This window comes from Balearica regulorum, chromosome Z (assembly GCF_011004875.1).
Source record: "Balearica regulorum gibbericeps isolate bBalReg1 chromosome Z, bBalReg1.pri, whole genome shotgun sequence".
Classification (NCBI taxonomy): Eukaryota; Metazoa; Chordata; class Aves; order Gruiformes; family Gruidae; genus Balearica; species Balearica regulorum.
Genome location: NC_046220.1, coordinates 75,901,049 through 75,916,129, shown reverse-complemented (window position 1 = coordinate 75,916,129; position 15,081 = coordinate 75,901,049). Strand labels below are relative to the sequence as shown.

The following is a 15,081-nucleotide window of genomic DNA, read 5'->3' as shown; positions in this document are numbered from 1 at the left end:
TCGTGCATTTCCATAGTTCCGTCTGGTGAGACAGCTGAGCAGACCTGCTGACTGTGAGCAGCATGGACAATGTTGTCCCCTGCTGTGAGCGGCACGGACAAGGTTGTCCCTTGCGAGTGCTCAGCCTTTTGTTTCAGGGTCGCCACAGGTCTTTGACTTGTGTGTGCTGCTCCACGTAAGCGCGTGGTGCCTGCAGACAGCTCTGTCCCTGCCTGCCAGTTCCCCTTCCCAGGACCAGCATGGGCTCTGCAAGCACACTTCTGTAGCCTGGTAGGCTTTCAGGCTTTGTCATCTATTCCTATTTACTTTAAATCTTTTCTGTGGCATTTATTCCAGGACTAGACTTGAAGCCCCTGGGGAGGGGATCAGAGTAGCATTTACTGTATGGGAGGAAACGTGCGAGTGTTGGGAAGTCCTGTTTTTAACAGATAGATTTATCTTTCATCTGCTTTGATAATACTAGTTGCTCTCAGGAAAATTCAGAACACATAACACAATAGTTGAAGCCCTGCTCTGCTTCTGTTTTCCTCTGGGACACCAGAGAAGTTACTCTGATCTCTCTGTACATCATTTTCCCCATTGTGAAAGACGAGAAAAATGTGTCTGAGGAAAGCAATGAAAGATTAAGCACTTTGAGGGTCTTGAATGAAGCATCTGTGGTTGGTCTAAATCACCCTGTCCAGGCAGATGGGAGCTGGTCTGGAAATGCCTGACATGGCTAGATGTGCTTGAAGAAAGGGAAAAACACATTTACCTGCTACCGTCGTAATTAGTAATTAGAGGTCTTGATGAAAACAGGACACAGACAGAGACAAAAAAAAAAAGGTGATCTGAAAAAGAACTTAAAAATTAGGGATGCTGTTATTTATAGGCTTATTGGAGGGAAAGGAGGAAGGATAGCAGTTCAGTGCACTGAATAGCTTAGACGCTTGCTAATGCAGGAGTGGATAAACAGGAAGAACTAGATGTCTTAACACATCATTTAATAGGTATAATAGACACGTGCTGGGATAACTCATGAGGCTGGAATATTAATAGAAAAGAATAAAGCTTATTCTGGAAGGGTAACAAAGGTGGCAAGAGAAGAGATGTTTTCCTTTTATGTTCATGTGCTCTGAGATCCAGCCTGAAGAAAGAGATGAACAAATTGCAGATCTCTGAGAAATGCTACAAGGGTAAAGAACACAGGCACAGCAAACCAAGAAGGACAGACTTTTGTGGGGAAAAAAAAAAAAAAAAGTAGTTTTCTGAGAGACAGGGCATGGTGGTAGATGAGGAATTCTAACTATGCAGAGGCAGAGTTGGAGAGGAGCATAGGGAAACACGACTTGTTCAGCTGGCACAGTGTTTTGGAGCAGAGGTGGGTAATTTTTTGGAGCTAGAGAGGAGGCTGCTCCAGAACGGATCCCCTCCAACAGGGAGGAGCTGGCTGGTCCTGTGAAACCAGGAGGGAGTGTAAACTGGAATGATTGTGCAATGACGGTATGATACTTAGGAAAAAGTGACAACAGCAAAGTGTTTAAAATGGAGTTCAAGAAGAAAATCTTCAGCAAATATGAAGAACCAGTAATGACATCTCATAAAAGGGAAATCTGGGGTGGAGGGAGAATTAAGCAGAGCTGTTGTTTCCTTAAATGACTGATATTAAGGGCACAGGTCTAAGTTATCTTTCAGGGAAAGGCTCAGAAGGGTGAGTGAAATGGCAAAATTGCAAGCTCCTCATTCACTTCAGGCAGAGGAAGGATGGCTCTAGAAGGTGCAAAGCAACTTGTTTTATCCAGCACAACCTGTGTGGAAAAGGCTCAAAATGAGAAAAAGCTATAAAAAGCTTTTATTGCTATAAGAGGGCAATCAAAGCTGTTCTGTAAGAGTTGGGATCTCTGGCATTCTGTAACCCTTCTAGTAAGAGGGAGATCAAAGATGGTTTATTTCTGCTACTCAGTGAAAAAAGCCTAGCAAATAATGCTGAGAAATCTGGTTTGGTGTTCTTTGGGGTTTTTTGTTGTTGTTTTTTGGGTTTTTTTTTTTTCTTTCTTTAGACATCTAACATAATAGTTGCAAGAAGCAGAGGAGAAGGGGGGGAGGTTTTGGGCAGGAATAGAGAGGGAATGGGTTGGCTAGGTAAGGTGAAGTATGGCCTGGAGCAATGCTGCCTTTGAGAGTTTCTGGTACACAGACAGGCAAAGTTTAGAAGGCTGACAAAAGAGCAAGCATAGCCTCTATCTTGAAACAAGGGAGAAAGAGAAGATGAGCGATTATAGGTATATTGGTTTCACTTCTTGGGTAAAGGTTGAAATAATCCAGCAAACCACTTCCAAGTGACTAGAAGTGCTTGTGTGGGGAAGAGATGAGTAACAGTCAGCAGTCCTGAAAAACTGCATCAAACCAAAATTAATTCTGTATTAGTGGTAGCCAGAGGGCTAGTGAAAAAGCCTTAGATAGCTGTCATGTATCTTGACTGTCATTTATGTGATTTTTACAAGTAAACTGGAGATATATGCTGAAGATAAAATCACCATACATTGAGTGCCAAGCTTTTAAGAAAAAAACCAAACATCAACAATAGTTATCAATGACTGATTATGAAACTTGGGAGATTCATCAGGGATGTATCCTGAGTCTGGTATTCAATATTTTCTTGTACATCTTGGCTGGCAGATTAAAAACCACACTTACTAGATCTGCGAATGGCATCATGCTGGCAGGAGCTACAAGCGCACTGAAAGACAGGATTAGAATTGACTAGTTGGAGAAATTGTCTGAAAAAATTTGGATGCAGTTCAGCAAGGACAAATGAAAGATTTGCATTGCCTGATGAGGCATCGGCTCTGCCAGAAAGGATCTGCCAAAATGGAACAGTGTCAGCTGTGTGCTGATGGTGCACAAGGATATTATTGTAAATTACTTCTAGGTGGATTCCCATGTCAAGTATGCATTGTCTACAAGATAGGTGGAGTGTCCCTTGTGCTCCAGTCAGCTTTGGTAAGGCCTCAGTCACAACCTATGGCCCATTTTGGCCACTGCGCATCTAGAATGAGGTGAACAAATGGGAAGCCCACTGGAGAGCAGCAAGGGTGATGCTGCTTCTGACAGACAGACTCATAAGAAGTGACTGAAGAAACTGGAGTTGCTAGCCCTTGGGAAGAGGCGACTATAGTAAGGCATAACAGCCTTCAGTACGTAATGAACTCGTCCATGCTTGGCGTCCTTGGCAAGTAGAACAAGGAACTGAGGGGGAGCAGAAGAGCACCACTGTCCATCCCAGGAGAAGATAATATTTTTTAAATTGAAGTAATGAGTTTTATGTCAGATAATGGGGAAAAATCTCCCCCAGGGGAAGGACACCACAGTGCTGGAATAGGCAGTCTGAAGAACAGCCATCACTGGAGCTTTCTAGGACATTTATTGGGAGTGATAGGCACAACCATGTCTTGAGGTAGAGGGTAGATATCATGACCTTTTGAAATCCCTTCCAGTAGTTTTTGATTTCATGATAGCTGTGATGCTGTGGGATGATGCTAGGAGATGCACTTGTACTGGAGGAAGGGTGCTATCAGTAGGCTGATGGCAACAGCCCCAGAGACTTCAGGGGGACAAGATGGAGCAGGGCAGGAATAGTGAGCACCACTAGTTAAGTGGTAATTCTTACCCAGGAGAAGGTGAACAACTGGCATTGCAGTGGGTTGTGGGCAGCAGGGACTTGGAGTATGGGCTTAGTGTGCTGTGGTACCAGTCCACAGTGTTGCTCTATCAGTGTCACCAGCTTCTTCAATTCCCTGACATGGGACAGTTAGCTCGGAGAACAGATTCCTGGTGACATTGCCTTTTAGCAACCCTGCTTACATTTTCTGATGCTTCATTCATATCTGTGTTGACTCTGCTTACTTTCAAGCATGTCTGATGTGTTTCCTCTTCTTTACAGAGGAAGAGAGACAACTTCAAGCAAACAACCGGGATTTTAATCTGCAGTTTGAATATGCTGTAAGTAACTGGCATATGTTGTTTCATGCAGATGTAGTCACAGATGTAGCTACATCTGCTTCGTGTCTTGAATATTGTTTTAAGGCGGGGGCATGACTGCATGCTAGCTATGACTGCAGACAAGGCAAACATGTGCCAGATGAACCATCAGAGATGGTTCATTGCTGAGTCAACCATAGGGAGCTCTGCCTTTGGAGTCAACCCTACGAATGGGCAGTTAAAGGAGATCAAATGCTGGAAAAGTATAACACAGTGACTTTACACACTTCCAGAAAATTATTTGTGAGTCAAAGTGTTTGCAGGATCAGGCTCCAAGGCCTTTCAATAGCGGAACCTGGGGGTAATTTTCTGTTGGAAACGTGTCTCCATTTAAAGTAAAACTTGAAAGGAAATGTGTCAGTTCCTCAGCTCTTGCAGCGAAATCCTCTCTGGCAGGAAGGTTTTGAATCTGGCCTTTGTGGCTTCCTGCCAGCTTTACTTCCAGCTCCTTAACAGCCTACTTAGGTTCACGTCTGTGCCATGAAATCTGTGACTCCAAAGAGCATCGTGACATGGGCTGGCTGTGACCCAGGTCTGCCAGGCAGCTCCTTGGGCAACTTGATTTCCAAAGCTTGGGGAGCTGATGCTGTGTGCAGAGGAGGGCTAGCTCAGTTGCTAGACCCATACTGTCTGGCTGCAGGGTCATCTCCTTGAGATGATCCTGAAGCTGCATTCTTTCAAAGCGTTTGCAGCTGCCAACTGATACTGAAATGAATTTTGTGAATTTTTTCCTCTGCATATCTGAATTCCAGTAGTGAAATTTGTCCTTCACTGTTATGCAGGAGATACTTTGAATCGTGTTTTGTTTTAGGAACATCACAAGTGTTTTCTTGGTAAGAGCTGGGAAAACTCAACATTTCAGAACATTGGAATTTCTCATTAGATAGAAAGTCTGACTTGCCAATAGCTTTGGCTAAAGATCTTAATGTAGCTGGTCTGTTGACAATATGAACTGGGTGGTTTTCAGTGGTCAGCTTTCATGCATGAACTACCCAACCCAGGTGAGAGACTTCCTAGGTCCAGAGCTGTTGCATGTGTCCTTTATGTGAAATGCATTGTAGTTAATGTATGTAAAGAACTATGCAGCATGAATCCCTCATCAGGCCTGGTGATTTGAAACTGGGAAAGTACATTCGATTTGCACAGAGCCTGCCAGTAGCATACTGGGGTGGGTAGTGTGAATACATATGGATTTGTGATCTTTCATTCAATGATTGCAATGTAGACTCTGCGCAGCAGTGGGACAGGAAAGCAGGAGGGAGATGTACAATGAAGTCGGGGTAGAGAGAACAAGCAACTCTTCTGGTTCTGAGCCTATTTCTGTGAAAAGCGATTCATAAGGCTGACTTTGCATGTCACCGCTTTCCAGCTGATTGTTTACATGCCCAAGGATTTGCAAATAACCAAAATTAAGGAGAGGACTGTGAGAGCTCTGGATGGTTTCTATAAGAGTGTACTGATTAGATGTGAAAATGGAGGCAGCCAAAAAGCCAACTCAATATAATCTGTTATAACTTGGCAATGAGTTTCAGTAATCCTGCTTCTCATTTCAGTCAGCTGTGGCTCATGATTTCTGGAGTCCAGTGTAGACTGAGGCTTAGGAAATCTAGAAAACTGTCCATAAAGAGCCAAGACTTGAAGTGGTGAGTGGGTGGTGAGGTACTAAAAGACTTTTTGTGGTGATGCAAGGACTGCCCTAACTGTATGGGGCTGCACATCATGTCCTGGGCTGCTTATTTCCAGTAAATCCTGGCAAAACCACAATGCCATGGTGTACGAAAAGAACTAACCTTGCTCATAAGCCACTTCAGATCCCATACTATAGATTGCTGGGTGCATCTGGTGATGCTCAAAAGGGAGATAGTCCCCTGGTACCCTCCTATCAATGTATGTGTGATGCTCCTGACAGTTAGCTCTTCCAGTCCTGTAGTCCACTGTAAGGATCAAATCTGGGGCCCTTCCTCATGTTCAGATTTGTCTGAACACAGTGAGGTTGCACTGCCAAGCACTAGGATGTGGTCCAGGGGGACCAAGACTGTCCGAACACTGGAGCCTGCCCTGGGGTGCTCCAGCACTGTTAGGCTCAGTTGTCTGTCAGCATGCTGACATTTTCTTGACACAGTAATTTCTGTCTCCTGCAGCCACAGTCCTCCCTCAATATGTCTTCCCACCCTCATGTACTTAATTTGATCTGTGTAAAAGCAAACAACAGAAGCGTTTGGGCTGTCTGTGCGTCATTGTGGTGCCTAGGTCTTTGGGACATGAGGATTGGCATACATGGGCAGCCACGTCTTCTTTATAGAGCCAGGAGGAGAACAGCTGTCCTCCAGCTTTCGGTCCCACAGCGAGGACCACTAGTCCTTGTCCTCTCGCACAGGAGTCTTGTCTTCTCTTGAGCACAAGGAAGGCTGCACCAATAGCTATTCCAGCCAGATAAAAGGGACACTAGGCGGAAACTGGAAGGAAACCCTGCAATATAACAAAGTTTAGAAAGTATTTTAGACAGTGAAAGCCACAGGAGTGAGGTTTACTTTAGTAACTTAAGGCCATGTTAGCCATAAAACCTATAGAACAGGTTCTAGTAACAAAGCTAGGTGAGGCAGTAAATGTTTCTTTAGGGTGAGGCAGTTGCTGAAAAAGGCCAGTAAGGAAAAAAAAGGGGAAATGCAAACAGAGGTGTAGTGTATTGCCTTACTGCTGTGGCCAGGCTATAAGCCGCAGCTGGTGTGAAGGTTCAAGCCTTTCACTAAAAAGAGAGTTTCTATTATGTAGGCATAGATCAAAGGTACAGAGATGCTTTGTCCTCGTTTAGTCTCAGTGAGAACAGGGAAGTGAGAACGTACTATCAGAGGTGGTTATCTATTACTGAATAGTTGGTGGTTATAGTCCCTTCCCGGTGCAAAGTCTACAGGATATCTGTGAAGAGAGAAGAGAGGAGCTGAGAAAGACTTGACAAACTCTATTGTGTGTGGAACCTGACATCAGCTCTGGCAGCTGCTAAAAGCTGGCCCTCCTGGTATGAAGCAAGAGTCCCAAATACGCTCAAACCAGCTTTGCAGGAACCTGATGCTGCACCATGGAAAGTCGTGGCTGCCAATACATGCAAGGGCACGTTCAGATCCATCACATTTGGACTTGCAGGAAACTTTGGAGGGCAAATTCCCTCCCAGAGCTCATCAGAAAATACATGAGAGGCCAAACTGCAATGTGACCCTGCCATGCTGCTGCAGCCACGAAGCCTCTTTGACTGAGCACTGGCTGGGCAGGAGGGTTAGACAGTGCAGGAGGCTGGACTGATAGGGTAGGATGAGGATAAGAGGTGGATAGGAGGTGCACGTAGTGGAAATCCCCTTAACACGGAGCTTCATGGTGAGGCTGAGGGACAGTTTCAGAAGAAGAACCCATGGGCGTATGAGATGTGTCATGCAGTGGGCTGGAAGACTGGGGTGGTCTCCTTCATTTGTGTGAACAGATGCAGTACAGACTGAGAGGGGGACAAGGGAAGTGTCTGTTACCTGAACAAGCATCTTACGTGCCTTCTGATGATTTTTGCTGCGATTAAATAATAGGAGGTACCTGTGGTTAAGGGCAGCAGCTTTTCTGCAGTGGCAGTACTTGGGTTGGTCAGGATTTATTTGGACTTAGTGTGAAGACTGAAGCTGAAACTAGAGCTCTCAGACTCGTGCAACCCCAGACTTCCTTGGCCTTATCCTGCACAGCAAGAACACAGTAGCTTAGAAAAATAAACTTTAAAACAAAGTGCTGTGCAGTTAACTGGAAGGGCTGAGTGTGAAGGTACGTACTACCCACCAGCTCACAAAATTAGTTAGGAATGACTCAGAAACCAAGTGTGAATCAGTGGCATGCAAAGGCACCTAGTGCAGCACAAAAACGGACTCAATATAGGTCAGTAAAAATGAAAAGTCAAGTCCTAATCCCATGTTTATTCACGCCTCAGACAGGAAGATCCTTCCTGACTTCAGTGAGAGATTTGCCTATGTAAAGACTGAAATAAAGTGAAACGCAAGGTGCAAGATGTGGTCCAGCAAGATTTGAAGACTTTAGTCAAGGTTCTTATCTGAGGCAATTCAATCTGGCTGCAGAGGGGACTGCCCTGTGTGGGTCCACCATGATGGGCTTTCTGACTGTCAACACTCTTGAGAAGAAAATCTCTTCTGAAGGTTTTTAATGTTCTCTCTGATCCCTTTTATTTCTTCACTTTCACATTGGAATTTAGTGCAGCTGCACTGGGACCTCATGAAGGGCTGCAAAAACAACTTTGAAATTGGCTTTCAGACAATAGGAGAGGAAGTGTAGGGCCCATGAGTAAATGACAAATTTCATCTTGGATCAGGATCTAGGGTCAAACCAGTATCCTTTCTGCAGGACCGGCAGTGAGGGAGCTGCTTGGACTCTGCTTTTGTTCTCCCTGGTCACCTGGTGAATTATCTAGTGAAATATGAGGGATGTATATAACTTCCTATGGCCAATAAACATTGTCCTGGGCTGGATCGGCAGTTGGGTTCTTATCTCTTTGAAATTTAATCAGAGAGCAAGGAGCTCCGGAAGTGGGCCCAGACTGCTCCAACTCCTCCGCTTGTGTGCTTTGACCTGAGAAGGTTGCCTGGTAGTTTATCCTCAAGGACCTTGTCAGTGTGGTCAGGATGGTGACAGTGGCTGCCCTCTCTTCCTGTCTCAACCTACAAATCTTTCCCAGTGTTCATCACGCTCAAAGCTGAAGGAAGTGTTGTCTGATTATCTGAAAAGTGGTCTGAGTAGCCCCTGAAGGAATAGCTACAGCAACCACCTGCACTGTTCCTTCTGCATTTAGGAAGGTGTTAGCTGGATTCATCCAAAGACCTGCTGAGGCACTGTCATGTATCAGCCAGAGCAGGGCTGCCCTACGAGAGGGGATGCTGAGGGTGACCCCAGCACAGGCAGTGCCCTCACTGACCAGGGTGCAGTCCTGCAGCATCTGGTCAGAGGAGACAGGGCAGGATGCTAGTAATGGGGCCCATCCTGACCAACCCAGACAAGGAGATGTGATGAATGAGGTCCAGGGTCCACCTAGGGAGTCCGATCAGGAGCAATGGGACACAGGGCTGAAGATAAGACTACACTGTAGGTCCAAGGTCCATCCAGGAGGCAGAGCTGGATAGGTCCATCTGGGAAACTAGGACAGATGTCAGGCTGGACACTGGTACTCCTACAGCATAGCTCAATCAAGGACTGAAGGCCCATTGCTGGGCTTAAGTGAGATCCTGAGCCCTGGACAGGGCTTGTGGATGGAGACGCCAGGTGAGGTCAAGGCCCTTAAGGCATATTAGGGCCCTGACAAGCACTGAAAGGTTGAGCTGTGACAGACATGAGCTGCTGTGAAGTCCATAGACTCCTTTTGACCAAGCCATCCACTCTTCATCTTAGCTTAAACCTCATGGAGACAAAACTCCTACCACACTGGGAGTGTGGTTGTGCAAGACCTTAATGAACAGGGTACGGTGGTTTGGAGTCTTCCCCCTCCGCACCACTTGGCAGTGCTCTGCCCTCCCTTTCACTTCTCCCTGCTTGGCAGCAGCTTCAGGTAGTGAGCTGAGCAAGAGGAGAAGGCAGTGTAGTCGAAGGAGATCACCAAGAGACAAGACCTTTAGATCCTGTACTTGGTCTGTCTGTGAATGATGGTGAGAGGTCGTCAAGCCGTGCCACCTCCATCTGCCTCCATGTCCTCCTCAGCACAACCACGATGAGGACACTCACCACAGTGATGATTAACCGCTCTGTAACAGGATCACACCAGGCAGAAGGAACAGCATAGGAAAACACAACCAGTGACCACATTTTTCTAGAGATTTTCCTGGAGTACTCAGTGTGTGATGGGATCCTGGAACTCACTTCATTATTGCTTCCAAGAGGGGATCAAGGGGTTACATATGTAAGAAATTCATAAAGTCTTTAAAAAGAGGAAAAAATAAGGAGAGGGGAAAAAAAAAAAAAAAAGAACGAACACTGTGGGTTGGATACAGATCTTTTTACTTCGGGTGTTTGGCCAGTGTTTTACTTCTGGGAGTCAAGATGAGATCTTTACAGGGACCAGATGAACCCCATCAGCATCCAGTTGGCTTTTATCAGTCTTCTGTTGAGTTGGGGTTGCTGCCCACTGTCAGGAATAAGGCAGTGAACTCGGTAGGCTTAAAACTGACCTGGTTTGACTATTCTGTACTTCCTGTGAAAACAAAGACTCTGTGGCACCACATGCCCTGCTACATGAGTTTATTAAATATGTCCTTGAGCACATTCACAGCCCTACAGTTGCATTTCTGTATATGGCATCTGTGTGCTTTCAAATTGCACTGCTGCAGTTAAAGTGCTGTTGAATTGCACTCCCTCCACCTCCTTGCAAGGCTGTATCAAAGCACCTGGGAAAGCTGTTTCTGCTTCTCAGCTGCTTCATCGGTCTGTACCTTGTGCTACACAGGTACCAGTGAAATTGCCAGGTGTCATGGCACAACACCTCCTTGTGGGATCACCAAGGTTTTGCTAAAATTTGCTCTGGGCCAGGTCATCTAGCTGCTAGAAACTAATATGTCACTGAGCCAGGGCTATAAATTCAGATGGTCAATACCCTGCCATACTCTGCCTTTTCTGGGTATCACCCTTTAGCTCCTGTAATCTAGCCACAAAACCAGCAGTCTCTCTTATTTCCAGTGACTTTTATGGCGAGGAGATGATTTGTTTGCTCAGCGAACAAAGGTAGAAGCCATCTGCTGAGTGTTTGCCCGCAGTCGGACGTCACAGGCGGGCTTCTGAAAACACCCCCAAAGCAACAGCTCATCCACCAGATCTGGACTTGTGTAACTGTGGCGCGATGAGCACTATTCTTAGGGACAGCATTTTGGTGGAGTCACACCTCCAGGAGGTGTGAATCTAGCCCCTGAAAAGAGCAGATGAGAATAATCCCTCACCCACAGAGAACGTTGCTCTCATGTCAAGCTTTGCATCTGGAGAGGCTGACAGTGGGTAACTGTGCTCAAGCCTGTTCATTAGGACGCGGGCGCATGCAGGGTCTGCCCACAGCCAACGAGAAGTCTAGGGCAGATCAGGGAGTAAGTGTAAAGCTCCCAATTCCCATCTTTATGTTTGGCCCTTGGAGCTGCTTTTCTTAGATGTTCGATTTTTACATATCTATAGGAGAACCAGAAGTTCCTGTAAGGCCTCTTAATACTTCATTGCTCCTTCAAAGATATTTCCTCTCCATCACTTTTCCCATATGGGAGTCTCCTTCACTGAAGACAGAGCATGGGGGAGGTAAGGCAGATGATGCGTTAGAGGCATTGCTTATAAAATGATGGCTGCATATAGACTGTTTAACACACTGCAGTGCTGCAGGTTCCTGTAGTACCCCACCAACCCCAGAGTCAGGTTCTGGTACAGTTCTAAAGGAGCGACAGGGTGTGATGGTGTTAAGCATCACGGAGTAGGATATGATCAGGATCAGAGGCCAACTGAGATTTCCCTTTAGTCAACCAAGAGCCCAAGCTGTAAAACCATGCAACCCTGGAGTATTGCATGAAAACAGAAATGATATCTTGCACAGAGCTTCAACTGTGTCTGTGATACGGGAATGCAGAGCATTGAATGGGAAAGGCTAAAGTTTTCCCTAGTGTGTTTTTATAATTTAATATTGTTATTCCTTTAGCCCCTGAGGGCCACAAACAAGTTACTTGTTGAATTAGAAATATTCATACTGATTATGAAAAATTTTTTTTTTCTGGTTCTCAGTTTTAATTACAGATTCTAGAATAATGAGAAGATCCACTATAATACTCCCTGTCCTTACCCTGATATCTGTAGTGTCCCAGTGTCCCAAAAGGCAGTGTGTGTCAAATAATATCACTATCCTCTATGGAGAAAATATTGGATGTCCAGATTCCTGCAGTTAAGTGTTTCGAAACTGTTATGTCTGGGGTTTTTACCATGCCTAATAGCAATAGGAAACAAAATGAATGGCTCTGGTTCATTCAGTGGTTTTTCTGACGTAATTAATGGACAGAAATAGAAGGCAGGAATTGAAATAAACCACTCCCATTCTTTTCTTATCCCTTTCTGAGATTTTTGCAGGCAACGATCTATAAACTTTATCTGAGTGTTTACTGAGTAGTTTTTCCCATGTTGTATGTCACCCTCTGAAATCTGTTGACACACAAAGTTGGGGTCCCTTGTACTTACTTTTCCTGCAGCTACTGTCTTTTCTTTTTTTAAAATAAGTGGCTGTGGTATTTTTCTTTAGATAAGTGGACAGGGACCATCTTTAGATCTAGGTTTTTTATTAAAAAATCTGCCAGACTCTGTGTCTGGTGGACACAGACTTGTCAAGCAATTTAGTTCTCTGTATGTTGGGTTTGCAGAGGTAACTGCTACTCCATTTGCCTCTGTTTTAGCAGTGTCCATGGGGCCTGTGTGCAGCACACATCCCATAGTGAAGAATTTTGAAATAAACCAAATTTAATTATGTGTCATGACATTTAGATCACAGAGTTAACCACACCCAGAGATGGCTACATGATGCTAGGATACAGGCAATATTGTTTATATGATGATCACTGATAAGCATCTTTTCTTGCTGGTGTGCAATCAGCGGGAGGATTTGGCTAGCTCTTCCATGAAGGGCGTTTCCATCTCTGCTCTTTTAGTGACTTATTCATTGGCTTGTACAAGGTATAAACCATGAAGTTAGTGCTTGAGTAACTGCCTAAAATGCAATAGTTTCTCCCATTCACACCGTACGGTGGTACTCTTAAATAATTTGCTTAATGGTGGAAACATGGTGATGTGTGTCAGTTTAAATGTTGAGATCCTGGATTAATACATGGATTCATACTTAGTATGAAGTGATTCATACTTAGTAGCTCCTGTCCTTCCACCAGCTTAGCAATGGTTAATGGCTAAAGGCTCTTAGAATACTACAATCACCATTTTCTCTTCTGTTGAACCAGCAAATCTATTACTGAATCAGGGTGCACCGTGTAATATCTGCCTCCTTGTGCTGTTATACCCTGGGTTCCCTGGGAGGGGGTTAATAGACATCTTCTGGAGAGCTTCTGGGGGGGAATTTTAGATGCAACAGATGGCATACATGCTTCCAGGACTAAACCTGGATGAGTGCTTGCTAAACTTCATATGAAAAGAAAGCGTAACACACCTAAAAGCTGAAGGGAAAGCCCAAGCTGGTGGGCTCAGTATGATGGATTGAGCCTGTCTATCAGGTGGTAAGAACTGGACCAGAGTGCTCTGATCTTCAGGGAAGACATTATCTAGTTCTGTAATCTAGAGCTTGGGACTTTGATTTGAAGAAGACAGATAGGGGAGCAGCCATTGCTTGTGGATGGAGGGGCCATCTGCAATTAGAAAAGGAAACTGGAAATAGGGAACAAAACTGCAACTTGCTTACTGAAATGGTGAGTTCTTGTATTAGTGGGTGTTTGCACATCACCACATTCAACAGATGTTTGTGGAATAGAAACAAGCCACCTCTCCAAGTTGCTGAGTTGGGAAACTGCTGAATCAGCTGAAAATAATTATAGAATCACAGAACAGTTTGGGTTGGAAAGGACCTCAAAGATCATCTCGTTCCAACCCCCCTGCCATGGGCAGGGACACCCTCCACTAGACCAGGTTGCCCAAAGCCCCATCCAGCCTGGTCTTGAACACTTCCAGGGATGGGGCATCCACAGCTCCTCTAGGCAACTTGTTCCAGTGCCTCACCACCCTCACAGTAAAGAATTGCTTCCTCATATCTAATCTAAATCAACCCTCTTTTAGTTTGAACGCATTACCCCTTGTCCTATCACTACACTCCTTGATAAACAGTCCCTCTCAGCCTGTCCTCAGAGGAGAGGTGCTCCAGCCCTCTGATCAACTTCGTGGCCTCTTCTGGACTCTCTCCAACAGCTCCATGTCCTTCTTGAACTGGGGCCCCCAGAGCTGGATGCAGTACCCCAGGCGGGGACTCACAAGAGTGGAGTAGAGGGGCAGGATCACCTCCCTCGACCTGCTGGTCACGCTGCTTTTGATATGGCCCAGGTCACGGTTGGCTCTCTGGGCTGCAGGCACACATTGCTGGCTCATGTTGAACTTCTTATCTACTCACGTCCCCAAGTCCTTCTCCTCAGGGCTGCTCTCAGTCCATTCCCCACCCAGCCTATAGTCGTGCTTGGGATTGCGCCGCCCCACATGCAGGACCTTGCACTTGGCCTTGTTGAACATCATGCGGTTTGCACAGGCCCACCTCTCCAGCCTGTCAAGGTCCCTCTGGATGGCATCCCTTCCCTCCAGCGTGTCGACCACACCACACAGCTTGGTGTCGTCGGCAAATTTGCTGAGGGTGTTAAGGGTGTTAAACAGCGCCAGTCCCAATACCAACCCCTGAGGAATGCCACTTGTCACTGATCTCCACTTGGACATCAAATAATAATGTCATGTTCTGCTCCTGGGAGGACCTGTAGCTCCTGGGGGGTTGTCCAGCTGAATGGTGCTTCGAAGTCTCAGACAAGTTATAAATAATTGACCTAGCATGTGTTTTCTGACACTACTTTGTAGATGCTGCCAGTGAAATTGTTGTGTTCTGGTTACAGTTTTTAATTCTATTTGTGCATCATGTAAGTAGGAAGACTAGTAATAAAGGGAAGATGTGTCTCATGTACCTGTATCTACCTGTAGTTGCACTGGCGTAAACTGAGCATCATATTTTCACCAATTCTGAGAGGAACTCTGTCTGTTTATCCAGGTTCAGCATGATTTGGGGGCCGGGGGGAAGGAAATAGTTTTTGAGCTGCTGTTGGAAACAATGCTATTGCTAAATATAAGCAAGTAAAAACACAGTTGAAATGGGTTGTGCAGTAATTTTGTTTCCTGTTTTACCAATCCTATTTATTTTCCTTTTTTCCCTACAGAACAATTCAATTAAAACATCGAAGTACAACTTCTTCACTTTCCTGCCTCTCAACCTGTTTGAACAGTTTCAGCGAATAGCCAATGCTTACTTTCTTTTCTTGCTGATTTTGCAGG

The 15,081-nt window shown here is 45.3% G+C and overlaps 1 protein-coding gene across 5 annotated transcripts in view; it reads left to right on the top strand.

Annotated features, from left to right (window-relative positions):
* Positions 1-15,081, top strand: part of LOC104637459 (phospholipid-transporting ATPase FetA) — an 86,083-nt gene that overhangs the window by 26,694 nt on the left and 44,308 nt on the right. For all 5 annotated transcript variants that reach the window (XM_075740766.1, XM_075740764.1, XM_075740762.1 and 2 more), the window contains 2 exons: positions 3,923-3,981; positions 14,967-15,080. In XM_075740766.1, the coding sequence (XP_075596881.1) occupies positions 3,923-3,981; positions 14,967-15,080 (173 nt within the window). The remainder of the gene's footprint in view (positions 1-3,922; positions 3,982-14,966; position 15,081) is intronic.